This window comes from Salmo salar, chromosome ssa09 (assembly GCF_905237065.1).
Source record: "Salmo salar chromosome ssa09, Ssal_v3.1, whole genome shotgun sequence".
Taxonomy (NCBI): domain Eukaryota; kingdom Metazoa; phylum Chordata; class Actinopteri; order Salmoniformes; family Salmonidae; genus Salmo; species Salmo salar.
In genome coordinates this window covers 42,655,635-42,676,763 of record NC_059450.1, presented here as the reverse complement: position 1 = coordinate 42,676,763, position 21,129 = coordinate 42,655,635, and the positions used below count along the sequence as shown (strand labels likewise).

Genomic DNA, 21,129 nt, shown 5'->3' with positions numbered 1-21,129 from the left:
AACATAGCCATTTTCATAGTCCTGCAAAAAAAACTTTTGAGACAGTCACAGCACCACGAGATATAAAAGTATATTTTCCATTTAGAGCCTGAGTAGCACACTATTGCTAAACAGAACACTATTGCTATTATAATATAATGTATATAATATGTCTTTGTTAGCATTGTAAAGTTATGTGACTTTCTAAGAGCTGTCCGCATGCTTCCCAGACTAAACAGTTTGGAAGAGTTTGTGCATAAATTATGACAACATTTTGTGCCTCTTTTGTTTGTTTTGGACTTCGGTAAAATACATTTTTGGTTGTTCTGGCAAACAAAACATTTTCTTGAGGCAAGCCGAAGTCGGTAGCCGAAGTCGGTAGCTGAAGTCTGTAGCCGAAGTCTACGCACCTTCGTTGGAGATTGGTCAACAATAGGGATTCCTCAGTAAAAACTTTGTCATTCAACGAGAGAAAACGCGTTTTCATGCAAAAAAAAATTCATTTAGAAATGCTGCACCAAACATTTTACTTGTAAAATTGCGCGACTAAGATCTTGGCAAAAAAATGATAAATTAATGATTTTTTTTGTTGTTGGTTATCTTAGATTAATTCTGACTATTTTGAGGTAGGGTATACTGGTGACGGCATCTCAAAATGGACAAACAGTACTATCGGCGCTTTTTTCTAGTTTTTCAAAGGAATGTTTTTTAAGGGAGTATGGGAGAACACTCATTGGGTCCGCCAGCAGAATTAAAGGATGCTGATGCCTCCAACTCATTCTCACTTAGAGGAAATTGAGAAAGATAAAGCTCCAATTTATATTTTCCACTAACATCATCTTCTTGTCATCAAGTTGTAACTTCTTGATTTTTGATTTTGTGTTTGTTCTCCTTTTCTCTGTTTATGGTGTACTCATACTATATACACTCTCTGTGAACAACTCCATTTCCCATCATGCTTTGTCAAAAGATGGTATTCACCCCTTCAAAGGCCTTAAGCCTGCGGCCCGTCAGGCGAACAGCCCGAGAACAGAGCCCAGCCAAACCTGCAGCTGGCTGCCCCCCTCAGGCAACCAACACAACTGTGTTGCAAAAAAGAAAGAAGCACTGGTATACATTACCTATATTTACACATTTTATCCTTAAGATTGAATAAAGCTTTATTAAAGCTGGATATTTGTCATAGTAGTTAGTAGTCGTTATTATAATAGGTACAGTAGTATTGATAGGCTATGTTACTTATTGTAGTTTAATAAGTTGTACTTTTACCTATATAGAAGCGCCATGCAACTACAATTATTTGCTTGCACAAAACTACTCTACGCAATTAACCTTTTTGTATGAAGTGCAATGTCAATAACAAGCATCACATATCCACATTTAAGTGTTGAAGAGGTAGATATTCTTTATGTGTTTTATCTAAACTCATATGATACATAATTTCATAGAAACAACATATGTCTACAGTCTCTATCCTGTACTGTTAGATACAAGGGTCTTATGCCTCTGCATGGTGCTGGTGCTGATTGGATCGCGGCTGTTCGCTCCCACTTTTCTGTTGCGGTTGACGACACATGAAACCCACCAGCCACATGGTGACACACCCAGAATGTCCATCGTAGGATCCCATAGGCCATCTCAAAATGGTAGCCACATAAACCTGTACAACACACAGGAATCTGTTGTCAGTGAAGGAGTCAATTATCTTTCACTAATCAATTCACCTTTTGATATTGATATTCAATTTCTCAAATTGTAAATATGATTTTTGTTTGCTATGTACTTCCAGTGTCAAGTATAATAGCACTGGGTTTCAAAGATCTGTGGCTCCATAATGAAAAGCTAACATCACCTTCTTGCTAATATCAGACATATGATTTTAATAGTCTGTTTAGTCAACACGTTGGTGTGAAGGCTTTGGAGTTGTAGACTTTGAGCTTAAAAATAAAGGAAACTCTTCCAAAATGAAAGTCTATGCTGGGATGAAGAATCTATGTGGTTGGTAAAATAAAAGCGGCCATTTTCAAAATGTTGACAGCCAGTGTACTTGTTATGCGTCTTTAAATAAATTACATGTGTATAATCTAAGTGTTGTAGTAGTGGTCACAGAACTCAGTTAATTTCATGACTGTAACAAGTGCTGCAAAAGCGCTATGTACATTTTACCACATAATACCCAACTATTGACCATATAAAGCAATGACTATTTTTGTATATGGACCAAGAATTTGACATTTGAACATATTAAATCTACCTAGTACATTACAAATTTTTACAATCATATTGCAATTGGAGTCAAACTTGTAAAATTCAAGCCAGCAATTTGTAATGTAAGCTAACAGTCTAACACCTAAGAATGTATAGATACCCCTCCCCTTTTACAAAATGGCCGCCTCTCTGCATGTGGACGTCCCCGGAAGGGTGGAATTCTTGTTTTTGGATGTCTGCAGCTATAACCTTGAAGGATGCAATTTCATCTGTCATTTATTCTTCCCCATCTAGACTGTGTCAGGATAAACTGTACTTCCAGTAAGTTAACACTCAAGTTTCATTTTGCTCTTGTATTTTGATACTCTGCTGTTTAAAGGAATGTGTTATTTGAAGTTTGTCTTTCTTATAGTGTTGGTTGGAGAATGGCTAATGGGTGTGTCTGTCTGTTCAACTGGTCAGACCGTCAGTAGACTATTGACAACACAAACACCCAAACTAGAAACAGACTGGGTGGTGATTTGTTAATCTCTTTAGGTTTTGGGTTTTATTTAAGGCAATATTTTATTAAATAAGAACATTTCATGTTATAGGGTCCTGTGACAGATTGTTTTGTATGAATGTATTTTAGTTATATAAGTAGTTTCACTGTAATAAAAATTTGGTTTAAAAAATGTTAAACAATACGCTTTCCCTTTTTAGAGACTTAGAATTATATAACCCTTTTTATAATCTCTAGTATATTATTTTCTTTTAAATGCTGATGCATTATTTAGCATTTTGTTTTTTTGTCGCAAAGTTGAGATGAATAAATCACCACCTATTACGAAACTAAATGTTCAAAAATTGTTTACATGCAAACAAAGCTTCATCATAGGTGGACAATGGAGAATACATGTACCTGTTGATTATACAACATGATAAAGAGATACAGTCTATAGAGATGTTATTCATACAGTGTAGGTCCTATCCAAGTGAAATGCCACAGTTGAAGAGTTCATGGTTACTGTAGGATTTGTGTTAGATTGTTAATTTGGTGAGTTTTGTTTGCATCTAAACGTTTTAGCCTCTAAGTCTGAGCTTCGATTTGACACTAGAATATATTCTGTTTGGGGAGTAGGGATTTTGGGTCTTAGTACAGTCAACAATAACTGCTTTTACTCGTGATTAGGGCTTCGAAAACCTTCAGTGTGTGTGTGTGTGTGTGTGTGTGGGGGGGGGGTACATGTGTGCATGTGTGAGTGACATATATGATTCATATTATTCTACATTCGGCTCCTATAATTATAGCCCAACCAATGTATCTATTGGACAATAATGTCGGACGATATGGGCCTTTGACCAATGTATTTGTATCGCTCTTTACTCGGCTATAGACCTATCTTGCCTTGGCGCATTACACTAAGAAACCCTATACTGTTAGGTGAAGTGTCATGGTAGGGAGTTGGGTGTCATGACAAACAATGGATGATATGCCCAAATGTTAAGCAAGTGCGGTGCTAAGTGTCCTACTCTATGGTAACGTTAACGTTACAGCCCTTTAGTGAAGCCAGCAAAATCTGGCATGTTATATTTACTCTTCGTGAAGGGTGTTCCTCAAGCTCTGTCATTCAAATGTTTTTGGGGAGATGCTAAAAAAACTTTGCCGGTTACAAAGTAACACTTCATAGCTACGTTCTGATGTATGGGTTCATTGTCACTTCATAGGGACTGGTCCAAATTCACATTTTGCCAATGACCACCCACATTTCCATGCTGTCCAAGAATTATGGATATACTGACAAGATTACATGTCTCTCGGCCCTGACAATGGGAGTCATTGTCCACATAGAGACACAGGGGGCTGTCTAGCTCTCGCCTATCCTTTCTTTGGATAGGTGGATGCATCTCATTATTGTAATCTTTCTAAAAATATTTGATGAGGGTGGATGACGTCAATCGCCTATATTCAATGGAGAGAAATGCTATGCTACTAGCCTCATTCCATGAATATGCATAGCCATCTCGAGACAACTCCGATATAAAGTTGTTGTTTTTTTCAAAGTTGCCAGGATGTCACGTGTCCTACTTATATCGGTACACTCCTAACAACTTAAGCATTATGAAACTTATATTTGATTAAATAAACCTCATGTAGCAAATAAGCCACATATTTTTGTTGTTCACCAAATTCGACACTCTCTCATTGACTTCCATACAAAAACTCCTTGCTTGGTGGGCGAAACAATGAAAAAATGCCAGCTGCTCGAGGGAGACAGATTTTCTGCAGATTTAGGCCTCTCTCTTCCTCTCTAGCTAGCCAGCCAGCTAACTAGCTGTGTGAGAGTACTTGACACCGTTCACTGAGAAATAGTGCTGTCAGGGATCCATGGGATGTTCCTACGCTAAACCCGAACCTAACCCGAACCTTAACCGTGACCATTTGTACGGACGTCCTAATTATCCAAAATAGCACGGCACATTTTGTGATTGATATTTATCCTTTCAAGTGACAGAAATCAGTGGGTACAGCCCTACAGTCGATGAAAACATAGCTAAATACCAAGACCTTGAACATGTGTTCTATGTTGTTGTTTACCAACTGGTTAGCATGAGGCAGCTAATTCTTCAGAGCCTAGGCTATTTTTTTTGCTGGAATCATTGCAGTTTATCGCCCTCTTACTAGACACACAGTTTTTCCATAAAAATATATAGTCTTTCTGGTGTTCCTAAATTCTTGAATTAATGTTCTTCCCTCAAATATAAGAAATCAGCTTTCTTAGAATCTTTGTTGGGCTGTTTTAAAGCACAATCCATTCAGAAAATGTATATATATATTTTCATTACAGCTATAATAATAAAAATAGTGGCAGATATATCGGTTAACAGTGAATATTTTCACTCTAATATCGGAATCGGTATCGGATCCCAAAATCCCATATCGGTCGGGCTCTACCTATAATGTCTGGGGCTAATTAATGAAGGAAATAGCTATGGCATTTCAGGACAGATAACATATAACATCAGGCTGGTTTCAGATAGCCTTTGTTATAAAAGAGCCGTACAGTATGTCTTAGTTATGAGGAATATTACGTGTTTTACTCAAAGTAATGTGAAGACTAAAATAGACTAAAATAATGACCATACCGCACAATACTGGGCCCAATAACTGCCGCGTGCAAAAAAATAAATAAAAAATCAAGGTTTTAACACTGCCAACTGACAGCACAAGGAAACAAGAAACTGTCCAAATCAATACAGCATCCCTCCAGGGGCCCTGTGCTCGTCTGCTTCTGTCTGACAGACTCTGTTTGTGATGACTTCAAATGAACAGCACACACACCCATGACAGGGTGAGAACACACACACACACACACACACACACACACACACACACACACACACACACACACACACACACACACACACACACACACACAGCAGTAGGCTGTCCAGATCACAGGACTTTACTGGTACTTAGAGGGATTGTGGTAATACCAAGCAACGGCTCAGCCAATAAGCTCTGGCGCTTTACCTGGCTGTGAAAGATACATTAACAACCTATTATACTTGTAGGTAACACTTTACAGTCCTTTTTAACCTAGTATTCATCCACTAATAACTGATTTGGAAAAGTGGAAGGGATTTCGAGTCATAAAGATGAGTAAAAGCTGTGTAATTGTTGCATTGACTGCAGTGTTTTTCTGCTCAATACATATTTAAAATCGTACATTTCCGCAATGAAGGTGCTAGTCCAGTGTGCAATCATGATTGAAGAAATATTGTTTTAGAAAAAAGTATTCATTCTTGCTTTTTAAAACAATACCTGAACTATTTATTTCCTAAATATAACCAAACCTTTGCTTTCCACAGTATGCAATTTTAAAAGTGATGAAAAATAAGATGTGAAAATGCTCAAATGATTCCAAATTTAAATGAATCAGAAGACAAGTCAGTTTGACATGTCAAGCTGCTCTGCCATCATCATCTGCAATATACGCCTTCAATTACCCTGCTTCTTTGAGTGGTTATAAATAAGCTCATTATATCGCCTCCTTCTATTGAAAAAGGACCAATATAACAGCCCCTATTGGAAAGTGGAAAAGCAAAAGGTTTGGTTGGTGAGGCAGGATGACTTTAACTTTGTGACCAACCATCGTTCTCAGGCAAGGGACCCGAGACCCTGTATGCTGGGCAAAAACTCAATGATAATGAGTGGCATACGGTGCGCGTGGTCCGCAGGGGCAAAACCTACAAGCTCACGGTGGATGATGATGTAGCAGAAGGTATTATATCAACTACAGTCTGAGAGAAACAATGTGTCCATTTCATTTCAACTCCAGTCAATTCAGAACTCAAGGCAGATTCCAATTCCAAATTCACCTAATTGAAAAGCATGGAAGAGAACTGGAATTGGAATTTCAATCTACTTCCTGAATTGAAATGGAAGTGACCCCAAACCTGGAGAAAATGTCCCTCATCTGCCACTGATTGTATGGGTGACGTGTAATGCTAAATAAGATGAACTATCCTTTGAGTGTTTTTTAATGCTATTTTTAAGTAACTATTTGAGAAGGGTGACTATAAACTGTTGACATCCATTGATTGGTCTGAACTATTCTTGCTGAAGTTAATTCCTTTATAGTGTTATGTTGTATTTAACCATATCGTACTGGCCAAAATTCACCACCTATTTAAATTCAGCCCTTTGTGTTAGTATCAGACGGTGTTTCTTTTTCTTTTCTATCTTGTTTTCTTTCTTTCCACCCCATCCTCTACTCCAGGCCAGATGGCAGGTGACCACACCCGTCTGGAGTTCCACAACATCGAGACGGGCATCATGACGGAGAGACGCTTCATCTCGGCCATCCCCTCTAGCTTCATTGGACACCTACAGAGTCTCAGGTTCCTCTTCGCTCATATTCCTTGTCATATACTTTGTTATATACTTTATCATATCCTTTGTTATATACTCTGTTATATACTTTGCAATATTCTTTGTCATATACTTTGTTATATACACGTTGTTATATTCTTTGCTATATATTTTGTTATATACTTTGTTATATAATTTGCTATATAGTTTGTCATATATATTGTTACATACTTTGTTATACACTTTGCCATATTCTTTGTCATATACTTTGTTATATACACGTTGTTATATACTTTGTTATACACTTTGTCATATACTTTGTTATATACTTTGCCATATTCTTTGTTAAATTCTTTGTTATATACTTTGTTAAATACTGTACTTTGTTATATATTTTGCCAAATTCTTTGTTAAATTCTTTGTTATATACTTTGTTAAATACTGTACTTTGTTATATATTTTGCCAAATTCTTTGTTAAATTCTTTGACACATTCTTTGTTATTTTCTTTGTTAAATTATTTGTCATATACTTTGTTACGTACTTTGTCATATACTGTGGTATGTACTTTGCAATATTCTTTGTTAAATTCTTTGTCATGTACTTTGTTATATATTTTGTTCTGTACTTTGTTATATACTTTGCCATATTCTTTGTTATATGCTTTGTCATATACTTTGCCATATTCTTTGTTAAATTCTTTGTTATATACTTTGTTAAATACTGTACTTTGTTATATACTTTGCCAAATTCTTTGTTAAATTCTTTGTCATATTCTTTGTTATATTCTTTGTTAAATTCTTTGTCATGTACTTTTTTATATACTTTGTTATATACTTTGTTATATACTTTGCCATATTCTTTGATAAATTATTTGTTATATACTTTGTTACATACTTTGTCATAAACTTTGTCATATACTGTGGGATGTACTTTGCAATATTCGTAGTTAAATTCTTTGTCATATACTTTGTTTTATATTTTGTTATATACTTTGTTCTATCCTCTGTTATATACTTTGTTATATACTTTGCATGTACTTTGTTATATACTTTGACAAATTCTTTGTTAAATTCTTTGTCACATTCTTTGTTATATTCTTTGTTAAATTCTTTGTCCTATACTTTGTCATATACTTTGTTATATACTTTGCCATATACTTTGCCATATTATTTGTTAAATTCTATGTTATATGCTTTGTTATATAGTTTGCCATATTCTATGTTAAATTCTTTGTCATATACTTTATCATATACTTTGTTATATACTTTGCATGTACTTTGTTATATACTTTGCCATATACTTTGTTATATGCTTTGCCATATACTTTGTTATATACTTTGTTAAATTCTTTGCCATATTCTATGTTATATACTTTGCCATATACTTTGCCATATTATTTGTTAAATTCTATGTTATATGCTTTGTTATATAGTTTGCCATATTCTATGTTAAATTCTTTGTCATATACTTTATCATATACTTTGTTATATACTTTGCATGTACTTTGTTATATACTTTGCCATATACTCTGTTATATGCTTTGCCATATACTTTGTTATATACTTTGTTATATACTTTGCCATATTCTATGTTATATACTTTGCCATATACTTTGTTATATTCTTTGTTAAATTCTTTGTTATATACTTTGTTGTATTCTTTCTGCTGTATGCTGTTAGAATGTTTATTTCACCCAGAAAGACACAACAGTTTACAAGCTCTTTACAGGCAATGCAAGAAGATTTGAATGTGACTACTATGCCATCCGATGGAATATATTGACATTGTTGAAATGTTGTCTGTATTGGAGAAAGCATATGTAAATCATGTAACATGGCTGTTATGTTTGGCTTAACTTCAGCAGGTGTTGTTGTTAACTTTGTCTCTAGCGAACAACAGCTCCCTTCCTGTGAACAAGAAAGGGGTTTCTCTGTTTACATGCATCAGATAATATATTTATTCCCCGCTCTACTTACTCCAGGTTCAACGGTATGCTGTATATAGATCTCTGTAAGAACGGAGACATCGACTTCTGTGAGCTCAACGCCCGCTTTGGCATGCGCTCCATCATCGCTGACCCTGTGACCTTCAAGTCTAAGAGCAGCTACCTGAGCCTGGCCACCCTGCAGGCCTACACCACCATGCACCTGTTCTTCCAGTTCAAGACCACCTCGCCTGACGGATTCATAATGTTCAACAGTGGAGACGGCAGCGACTTCATCGCTGTGGAGATGGTTAAAGGGTGAGTGGGATCCCACCTGGTGTTAGACTTTCCTTGTTGTTTGTTTACTAGTGTTGTTTTTGTTTCAGCACCACTTTGAAAGACAATAGGTACACAGGGATGGTATTACAGAGCCATATTGTCACCACAATAAGTGACATATACTTTAACGAATACAGATGTCGAATCTTAATTTGACCCATTTTGTCGCAAGAGGAAAATAATCCGTCAGTAGGAGAATTTGAATACCTGAAGAGATATGTAGAATCACCACCAGTGTCAACTGGAAGCGGTGTTTGAATTCACTGCAGTACCATACCTACATTGTACCTTAGACTGCAGGTCCACTGGGCGCCAGTTCAAGTAGCTTAAGTAGAATATGTGCAGGCTACGTGCAGGCTACAGTGTCTTGTGTAAATGCTTATGTGGATTATAATAAATGTACATATTTTTAGGGGGTAGATGTGTTTTTCGTTAGGGAAAATATATACATGTTTTTTTATCAATTGTTTTATTTCATATGCAAGGCAAGCAAATAAAATCCAATTGTATTTGTCACATGCGCCGAATACAGTTCAAGAAATAGAGTTAAGAAAATATTGACTAAATAAACTGAACTAAAAAATGTTATAAAAAGTTTCACAATAAAATTACATAACAATAATGAGGATAGACACAGGGGATACCGATACCGAGTCAATGTGTGGGGGTACACGTTAATCGAGGCAGTGTAAAAACAAAGGGGAGGGGGGGGGACAGTCTTGTTTTGGGTGACTGAAGTCTTTGACAATTTTTTTTTTGGGTTCCAATAGGCAGTATAAATGATTGGTGGCCTCAGGGCCTGTATTGGTACAGCGGTTACAGTTGCAGTTGAAGAGTTGCTGAGTCGGCAGGAATCAACCCCACTGCCCTTTGACCGCTACCTCCCCGTATCTCCCCACACCTAGGCACTACCTCCGCCTATCTTTCCCTATCTCCCCTATCTTTCCCTACCTCACCCTCTCATTCCTTATGTCCCTCCATCTTTCCCTATCTTTCCCTACCTCCCCCTATCTTTCCCTACCTCCCCCTATCTTTCCCTACCTCCCCCTATCTTTCCCTACATCCCCCTATCTTTCCCTACCTCCCCCTATCTTTCCCTACCTCCCCTATCTTTCCCTACCTCCCCCTATCTTTCCCTACCTCACCCTATCATTCCTTATGTCCCTCCATCTTCCCCTATCTTTCCCTACCTCCCCTATCTTTCCCTACCTCCCCTATCTTTCCCTACCTCCCCCTATCTTTACCTACCTCCCCTATCTTTCCCTACCTCCCCTATCTTTCCCTACCTCACCCTATCATTCCTTATGTCCCTCCATCTTCCCCTATCTTTCCCTACCTCCCCTATCTTTCCCTACCTCCCCTATCTTTCCCTACCTCCCCTATCTTTACCTACCTCCCCTATCTTTCCCTACCTCCCCCTATCTTTCCCTACCTCACCCTATCATTCCTTATGTCCCTCCATCTTTCCCTACCTTTCCCTACCTCCCCTATCTTTCCCTACCTCCCCTATCTTTCCCTACCTCCCCTATCTTTCCCTACCTCCCCTATCTTTCCCTACCTCCCCTATCTTTCCCTACCTCCCCCTACCTCCCCTATCTTTCCCTACCTCCCCTTATCTTTCCCTACCTCCCCCTATCTTTCCCTACCTCCCCCGATCTTTCCCTGCCTCCCCCGAACTTTCCATACCTCCTCCTATCTTTCCGTACCTCCCACTATCTTTCCGTATATTTCCCTTCCTCCCCATCTTCCTTACCTCCCACATCTTTCCCTGCCTCCCCTATCTTTCCCTACCTCCCCTTATCTTTCTCTCCCTCCACTATCTTTCCCTATCTTTCCCTACCTACCCCTATCTTTCCCTACCTACCCCTATCTTTCCCTACCTACCCCTATCTTTCCCTACCTACCCCTATCTTTCCTTATCTTTCCCTACCTCCCCATAACTTTCCCTACCTCCCCTATCTTTTCCTCTCTCCCATATATTTCTCTACCTCCCCCGAACTTTCCCAACTTCCCCCGATCTTTACATATCTCTCCTATCTATCCCTACCTCCCCCTATCGTTCCTTATCTTTCCCTATCTCCCCCTATATTTCCCTACCCCCCCTATCTTTCCCTACCTCCCCCTATCTTTCCCTACCTCTCCCTATCTTTCCTTATATTTCCCTACTTCCCCTATCTTTCCCTACCTCTCATATCTTTCCTTATATTCCCCTACATCCTCCGATCCTTCCCTACCTCACTTTCCCTACCTCCCCCTCACTTTCTCTACCTCCCCGAACTTTCCCAACTTCCCCCGATCTTTACATATCTCCCCTATCTATCCCTACCTCCCCTATCTTTCCTTATATTCCCCTACCTCCCCCTATCTTTTCATACTTCCCCCTATCCTTCCTTATATGTCTTACCTCCCCCTACTTCCCCCCTATCCTTCCTTATATGTCCTACCTCCCCTATCTTTCTCTACCTCCCCCTATCTTTCCTTATATTCCCCTACCTCTCCCTATCTTTCCCTAACTCTCCCTATCTTTCCCTAACTCTCCCTATCTTTCCCTAACTCTCCCTATCTTTCCCTAACTCTCCCTATCTTTCCCTACCTCCCCTATCTTTCCCTACCCCCCTGTGTTTCCTTATCTTTCCCTACCTCCCCCTGTCTTTCCCTACCTCCCCTATCTTTCCCTACCTCTCCCTATCTTTCCTTATATTTCCCTACTTCCCCTACCTCTCCCTATTTTTCCTTATATTTCCCTACATCCCCGATCTTTCCCTACCTCACTTTCCCTACCTCCCCCTCACTTTCTCTACCTCCCCCTCACTTTCTCTACCTCCCCGAACTTTCCCAACTTCCCCCGATCTTTACATATCTCCCCTATCTATCCCTACCTCCCCTATCGTTCCTTATCTTTCCCTATCTCCCCTATATTTCCCTACCCCCCGTGTTTCCTTATCTTTCCCTACCTCCCATCTTTCCCTACCCCCCCTGTCTTTCCCTACCCCCCCTGTCTTTCCCTGCCTCTCCCTATCTTTCCTTATATTTCCCTACTTCCCCTATCTTTCCCTACCTCTCCCTATCTTTCCTTATATTTCCCTACATCCCCGATCTTTCCCTACCTCACTTTCTCTACCTCCCCCTCACTTTCTCTACCTCCCCTCACATCCCCCAACTTCCCCCGATCTTTACATATCTCCCCTATCTATCCCTACCTCCCCTATCTTTCCTTATATTCCCCTACCTCCCCTATCTTTCCATACTTCCCCCTATCCTTCCTTATGTCCTACCTCCCCATATCTTTCCCTACCTCCCCCTATCTTTCTCTACCTCCCCCTATGTTTCCTTATATTTCCCTAACTCTCCCTAACTCTCCCTATCTTTCCCTACCTCTCCCTATCTTTCCTTATATTTCCCTACTTCTCCTATCTTTCACTACCTCCCCGTATCTTTCCTTATATTTCCCTACCTCCCCCTATCTTTCCCTACCTCCCCCTGTCTTTCCCTACCTCCCCCTACCTCCCCCTTTCATTCCTTATATTTCCCTACCTCCCGCTGTCTTTCCCTACCTCCCCCTATCTTTCCCTACCTCTCCCTATCTTTCCTTATATTTCCCTTCTTCTCCTATCTTTCTCTACCTCCCCTTGTGTTTCCCTACCTCCCCCTATCTTTCCATACTTCCCCCTATCCTTCCTTATATGTCCTACCTCCCCCTATCTTTCCATACTTCCCCCTATCCTTCCTTATATGTCCTACCTCCCCCTATCTTTCCCTACCTCCCCTATCTTTCTCTACCTCCCCCTTTCCATTCTAGGGGGAATGGAGACGAGACCCGTAACATAACCCATGCAACTTATAATAGTGACAAGTAACAGTGAGAACTAAAACCACAGACACCTGAAATCTACCGTCAAACGGTAATGGGGTGTGAGAAAAGGGGCTGAGCTGGACCCAAGCAAAGAAACAATAATCCAGAACACCCCTAAACTAGACTAGCCAACATCAAGAACAGCTAACTAGCTAGCTAACCAAAAATACAGTGGGTGGTCCGCTCAGTTCTAACTAGGGTACTTAGACAAAGTATTCATACGGGTAATGTATGCCCATGGGCGACTTGTCTTGGTACCCCCTTTTCCCACCAAACAACACACACACACACAGAGAGAGAGAGAGAGACTTTGACTTTTTGTCTTTCTTTACTGAAACATTCTCATTTCATTTAAAACTCACCACCCAACCTCCCCCTTAAAAATAAAACCAAAAATACATCCTGTAATGCATACATGTACCATACTCGCCTTTCCAGCAACCACATGATACAAGCCAACATCACAATACTCAAGACAATACCCACTCCTACAACCGTATATCCAAAACATCTTCCCCAGCTATACAGACAGCCCCCCCAACACACCATATCTCCTGAAACATCTCCACACTTTTTATCATTTTATAGAACTCAAAGTCAACCCTAAGGCGCGCAGAGACCATCCCATTAAACAATAATAAAGGGTCTGTTATCCCCCCACCTTTGACCCTGTTCCTCCTTGTTAGCCAAATAGCTAACTTTGCCTGAGCAAACAGAAAATTCAACAAAACACATTTTTCCTTCTCCTTACTTGAATACCTGTACCCCATTATGAACACCCCAACAGTAAAGACCACCCCCAACCTCTCACACAGACATTCCAACAGAGACAGTAATGGCATGAACCTGGTGCACACAGAAAACACATGAATCACAGTTTCTTTCATTTTACAGAAATGACACTCCTGCCCGACTCCCGGTTCAACCCGTGCCAACCAGCTGTTAGTGGCCAGGGCTCCATGTAGAACCCTCCACTGGAGGTCCCCTGACCTCTTTGGTACTGGGGGTTTGTAGAGCCCCCTCCATCTAAAACCCACCATACTCTCCACCCCACATACCTACTGCCACTGATGTGCCTTCACTCCTGTTAGGCTCCTAATGTTCCTCACCTTAACACAGAGGTTGTAGAGGGCTTTACCTCCCACCCCTTCAAACTCCCCCAGGCTCGGAGTGTTAAAATCTAACAAGTCCTCCAGACCCCCTTGCCAGTCTCCAGTCTCTGCCGTCACCTGCAGTGGCGGAAACATTGGTGGCCCCTCTCCCTTTGGCTGCTCAAACATCCCCCTTACCGGCTCAGACAGTGCCTCCTGGACCTCCTCCAGGAATCTCTCCAGCAGCCTAAGAGACGTTATTCCTGTTTGCTGTGCCAAGACTTCCGGGCTTTTCCACCCCTCCTCTCCCAGGAGTCTCAAGTCACCCAGCCTTTTTACACCCCCCTGCCATCAGTTGCCTCTGCAGGGTGGCCGACCGGACCGATCTCAAAGGGATGGCTGGGTTGTGGAAGATAGGCTCCTCCCACACCCACAGCCCAGGCTCCACACCCCCTTCTCGTGTGTGCCTTAGCAGCTGCCAGGCCCTCAGCACCGCAGAGTAAAAATCGGAGAGACCTGCTGTACTCAGCCTCTCCAGCTTCATGAGGAACAGCTGCCGGTCCAACCCTAAATCTCCAGCTCTCCTCAGCAGCGCGCATGCTGGTTCCCTCCAGCCAACATCAGTATGGTACAGCAGTCTCTGTGCCGCCTTTAGCCGGAAAGCAGCCATCCTGCTCTCCAGTTCCACCAGGCCCTGTCCTCCTTCGTGGACGGTCATATACAACACCGCCGCCCTCAGCCAGTGATGGCCCGACCAGAAGAAGTCCACCAGCTTGCGTTGCAGGTCTGCGAGCAGACCGGCGGGGGGTTGAGGACAGCCAGTTTATGCCACAGGGAGGATGCCACCAGGTTGTTAATTATCATCACCCTCCCTCTATATGACACTTGGGACAGGAGCCACCTCCACCTGGCCAGTCTTGACACCACTGCCTGTGACAGCCCCTCCCAGTTCTTCCTGACCCACCTCTCCGAGCCCAGGTACACCCCCAACACTTTAAGCCCTTCACAACCCCACTGCAAACCCCCTGGAAGCAGAGGAGGGGCCCCTATCCCCCCATGCCCCACATAACAGAGCTTTGCTCTTGCCCCAGTTTACCTTAGCTGATGAAGCTCCCTCGTACACCTTCAGACTGGTCTCCAGTGCCTGCATATCTTGACCATCCCTGACCATCACAGAGACATCATCTGCATATGCTGACACTGCTATGCCTGTCACCACACCCATACCTGTCCAGCACACTCCCTGCAGTCTCCTGCGTAGCAGGCCTAAAAAAGGCTCAATGGCTAATGTGTATAACTGCCCAGATAGAGGGCATCCTTGTCTAATGCCCCGTCTCACCCAGACTGGCCTACTGAGCCCCCCCTCCCACCTTAACCATACATGATGCCCCAGCATACAACAGCTTCACACAGGTCAAAAACTCCTCCCAAACCCAAACACAGACATCACATTAAACAGATATTCATGGTCCACTCTGTCAAAAGCCTTCTCTTGATCTAAAGAGACCAGTCCAAAGTTCACATTAGAACCTCTCGACAAGTCCAACATGTCCCTAATTAAGAACAGGTTGTCCGTGATTGAGCGTCCCGGTACACAATATGTTTGGTCCTTATGTACTATCGAGTCCAAGTGGGACTTCAGTCTGTTAGAGAGGACCTTGGCAAATATCTTGTAGTCCGCACAGAGCAATGCCACAGGCCTCCAGTTCTTAAGTTCACACAAGTCCCCTTTTTTGGGCAGGAGAGTCAGAGCCGCCCGACGGCAGCTCATCGGCAACTTTCCTACCCCGATGCATTCACGCAACACGCAAAAGAAGTCCTGTCCAATTATTCCCCAGAATTTTTTATAAAACTCCACTGGGAGTCCATCGACCCCCGGTGCACGACCGGGGGACATCTGGGTTACGGCCTCTGCCAGTTCATGGGACAACAGAGGAACGTCCAAATCGTCCCTCTGTGCCAGAGAGAGTTTAGGGAGTTCTGTGAACAAGACCTGAGCACACAAAGGATCACACTCTTCTGCCCTATACAATTCAGTATAAAACTCCACAGTCCGCTCCCGCATCTCACCCACCACAGAGGTCACCCGCCCATCAGACAGCCGTAGACAATGCATACCCTTGGCTTCACTGCTCTGTCTTTCCAAACCAAAGAAGAAGGAGCTGGGAGCATCCATCTCCTTGAGCATGGAGAATCTAGCTCTTACAAGTGCTCCCTTTGCTTTAACCTGGAAAAAACTGCCCAGGTCCCTGCGTAATTCAGCTAAATTAGCCTGGAGGCCTACATTGCCTTGCCCCACCATCTCTACCTCCATCTCACTAATACACCGCTCTAGTTCCCCCAATACTCTCCTAGCCTCTGAGGATGAGAGAGCTGTGTATTGTTGACAGAAAAGCCGAATTTGGATTTTCCCCACATCCCACCATTGGCTCAGAGACTCATACTCCTCTATTTGCTGCCTCCACCTTTCCCAGAAGGTCTGGAAACCTGCGCAAAAAGTGGCATCTTGTAAGAGCTTTACATTGAATTTCCAATAGGATGCCTGCCGGGGCCCTGGTGAAATAGACAGCCGAGCCATGGTTATGTGATGATCGGAAAACCCCACCGGGAGAATGGTAGCGCCCAACAGCCTATTGCTCCGATTCCTAGACATATAAAACCGATCAAGTCGGGCTGCACTCACCCTAGCCCCAAAAACCTTCACCCATGTGTACTGTCTTGTGTTCGGATGTTTAGTTCTCCAAACATCCACTAAGTCGAACTGATTAATAATGTCCCTTAACACTCCCACTGACACTGAATGAGGCTCTTCCCCATTTCTGTCTTTTGTAAAATCCATTGTGCAGTTCCAGTCCCCTCCGACCACCAGTGTCTCCTCAGGCGCTACCTGTGAGAGTTCCTGTCTAAGACTCCCAAATAGAACCCCTCTTTCTCTCCCTGTGTTAGGCGCATACACATTTATAAAGACAAAACCCATGTTGTTAATTTCTGCTTTAACAACAAGGAGCCTACCCCTACACACCTCCTTTGAGGAGCACATTTTTACAGACAGACCCGGTGCAAAAAGGACTGCCACTCCTGCACTAAGATTTGTCCCATGGCTCAACACACTTGCCCCTTTCCACCAGAGCCCCCAATCGACTTCATTCAACACATCACTATGTGTCTCCTGCAGAAACAACACCTGTACTTTTTTTTGTTTTACATATTCACCCAACACACTCATCTTTCCCGCATCTCTGGCGCCATTTATATTGAGCGAGCCTACCCGTAGAGTCTCCATAAGAAGTGGGAGAAAAGCCAGCAGAGAAAAAAGACCAATAGCAAAGCTCAAAAGTCCCAGTGTCAGAAAGAAAGTATACATCTAAACAGTGTCTGAAGGTAGACCCTTACGCACTGTTGTGACCCACTTCCTCAACCTAAACCGTTTCCTGGGTGAGAGGACACCATGCCCCTCATTTTTCACAGCATGTTGTACTGATCGTACAAACTTTCTTGAATCAGAGAAAAAAGCCTCCAGATTAACTTTTTTTCCCTTGGTCTCATTCAGGAACCTTGTCAGTTCTCTCAATGTGTACTTAGACCCCTCTGCTTGACTGGCTGTCAGCTCCGGGCCTATTGAAGAGGAGTCTGAAAAAAATATCTCCTCATCCTCTTCCTCAGACTCACTTTCCTCCTCATCTCTATCTCCCACCCTGACCACCTGCTCTTCCTCTCTGGTCATGGCATCTCCCACAGCAACAGGCAAAATTTCCATTGTGCCTTTAACCACACCCTTTTTCCTTTTCCGCTTGGCACCCTCCTCCTCCCCCCCTAGTCTCTTACACTTCCCCACTATACTCTCCTCATCCACTAGCATAACCTGACTAGACCTAGCATCCTCTACACCACCCTCCATAGCATGACTAGGCCCAGCATCATTTACACCATCCTCCATATCATAGCTAAGCCCAGCCTCAGCTACCCCACCATCTCTAGCCTGACTAGGCTTAGCCTCCACTACCCCACCATCTCTAGCCTGACTAGACCCAGCCTCCGCTACACCACCATCTCTAGCCTGACTAGACCCAGCCTCCACTACACCACCATCTCTAGTCTGACTAGACCCAGCCTCCTCTACCCCACCATCTCTAGTCTGACTAGACCCAGCCTCCGCTACCCCACCATCTCTAGCCTGACTAGGCTTAGCCTCCACTACCCCACCATCTCTAGCCTGACTAGACCCAGCCTCCGCTACACCACCATCTCTAGCCTGACTAGACCCAGCCTCCACTACACCACCATCTCTAGTCTGACTAGACCCAGCCTCCTCTACCCCACCATCTCTTGCCTTACTAGACCCAGCCTCAGCTACCCCACCATCCCTGGTATGACTAGGCCCAGCCTCTGCTGTCTGCATCTCATTTCCCCCTGCACTTTGACCTCGATTTCCCCCACCGGCGCTTGTACCCTCACTTTGTCTACGGCCTTTATGTGGGCACGCAAAGCTCTTATGCCCCAAATCCCCACACTCAAAACACCGTAGACTGTCTGTGCTGGCAAACCCTGCATAGAGCCCCTCCCCATGCCTCACTTTAAAATGCACATTTAGCTGTTGCTCATTGTTGTTCAGGAACATAAACACTTGCCTCCGGAACGAAACAACGTGCTTAACAGCAGCTGCCTGAAAACCTGCCGACAGTACACGAAACCCGCTAGCAAACTTACCAAAACGACTCAGCTCTTTCCTGATTTGATCGTCCGTAATAAACGGAGGTAAATTTGCAACAACTACTCTTGTCGAAGGGGTAGAAAGAGGTAAAACTGGCACCAACACATCCCTTACAAATATTCCGCTAGCAATTAGCCTACCAACCAAATTTTCTCTTTTCATGAACACCACCACCGCTTTGTTCATTCTAGAAGCAGAATGTATAAATTCAGCTCCTACCTGTTCGCTGACCGCGAGCAGAACCTCCTCCACCTTAACTCCATTCTCAGGAACACACCTGAATCCATGCCGTATCGACAGCGTCTCCTCCGCGCTAGGCTGAGAAGCCATCGCGCATACCACACCTTGCAAACCCCAGAAACCTTACTCTGTCTTCTTCCACCCTAACTCTGAAAAAAAACGGTGGATACCGCTAAAACAAATATTGCATTAACCCTCCACCATAGAAAAAAAATGTAAGAAAAAGATCAAGAAAAGAGTCTAGAAAGTTAGTTAGGACAGAGTCCTCCGCACCAAACACTCAAACTCCAAAAAACTCCCAGCATGCAGAGAGAGAGAGAGAGAGAGAGAGAGAGAGAGAGAGAGAGAGAGAGAGAGAGAGAGAGAGAGAGAGAGAGAGAGAGAGAGAGAGAGAGAGAGAGAGAGAGAGAGAGAGAGAGAGAGAGAGAGAGAGAGAGGGATGTGATTGGTTGAGGGAAAAGGAACAGGTGTCTTCTGATTGGGGCGTGATGATTGTCACCTGTGAGAAGGAGAGAAAAGAAATACACATACAGGATACCTGTATCCGTAACAATGTGATTAGTTTTGATAGGCTATAGTAGTGTAATCTGTATTTCGGATATGTATGTTGTAGTGGACACCAATATATCTCGTGTTATTATTATTATAAAAACAAAAGGTTGTTGATGTGTGGATGTATTTCACATACATTTTAATGTTACGGTAAAAGGACATATAGGCCTATTGCTGCAATAGGACAGTTTTTCATATTCTGTTTGGTGCTTTTAGCGTTTCAGCAAGCGATGATGATGATTTTCATAAGCTGGCACTGTTCCGAATGACTCGACTGCCCCCCCGCATGGAGAGAAAGAGAACTGCGGGTTTTCAATGAACGTGTCTAAATTACGACGCTCATTTTAATTTCCTGATGGTAGGAAGAAGGGGAAAAAAAAGCCAGAAAAGAGCCATCAAATTAAGATCTGACATCTGTATGTCTAGATAAATTACTTTGAACTACAATGGTTAAATGTAACCATTTTGACATATTCTAATCGCTGACCAACCACTCCACTCACGGAGGCCAAGAGGTGATCTCCTCTGCTGCACCACCCCTATCGGTACAACATGTATTCTATTCAGTGACCAGAGTAACCTTTAACCTCCCTCAGGTACATCCACTATGTGTTTGATCTTGGCAATGGGCCCAACGTCATCAAGGGCAACAGCGACCGGGCTCTACATGACAACCAGTGGCACAATGTGGTCATCACTCGTGACAACAGCAACATTCACACTCTGAAGGTGGACGCCAAGGCAACCAGTCAGGTGGTCAACGGAGCCAAGAACCTTGACCTGAAAGGTAGAACATATAACAGAGGTGGTTCAGTGACCTGACAGGTAGAGTATATAACAGAGGTAGTTCAGTGACCTGACGGGTAGAATATTAACAGAGGTGGTTCAGTGACCTGACAGGTAGAGTATATAACAGAGGTGGTTCAGTGACCTGACAGGTAGAGTATATAACAGAGGTAGTTCAGTGACCTGACGGGTAGAGTATATAACAGAGGTGGTTCAGTGACCTGACGGGTAGAATATTAACAGAGGTGGTTCAGTGACCTGACAGGTAGAGTATATAACAGAGGTGGTTCAGTGACCTGACAGGTAGAGTATATAACAGAGGTGGTTCAGTGACCTGACAGGTAGAATATCATTGTGACTAACCTTGTCTGAGACCTGAATATCCAGGTCCTAGAGCTAAGGCTTTAGTGGACTATTGTGGTTTTGAGTTACACACGTCCACCTTAGTTGGTTAGGATGAATTCTTAGAAATAAATAAAATGTAAAATATTCTTTATCACATTTATTTGCAGATACAGGACTATAAAACATTTATTTGACCACCAGGACAGTCAAATAAAATACTTAGTGATGAAGCTAGACTGTCAGT

At 42.7% G+C, this 21,129-nt stretch overlaps 1 protein-coding gene across 4 annotated transcripts in view; it reads left to right on the top strand.

The window, feature by feature from the left end:
- LOC106611370 (neurexin-3a) overlaps nt 1-21,129 on the top strand; it is an 825,193-nt gene that overhangs the window by 312,609 nt on the left and 491,455 nt on the right. For 3 of the 4 annotated variants that reach the window (XM_045723684.1, XM_045723681.1, XM_045723682.1), the window contains exons 12-16: nt 2,482-2,508; nt 6,333-6,452; nt 6,951-7,071; nt 9,026-9,286; nt 20,351-20,541. In XM_045723684.1, the coding sequence (XP_045579640.1) occupies nt 2,482-2,508; nt 6,333-6,452; nt 6,951-7,071; nt 9,026-9,286; nt 20,351-20,541 (720 nt within the window). The remainder of the gene's footprint in view (nt 1-2,481; nt 2,509-6,332; nt 6,453-6,950; nt 7,072-9,025; nt 9,287-20,350; nt 20,542-21,129) is intronic. The other variant, XM_045723683.1, reaches the window with a different exon arrangement.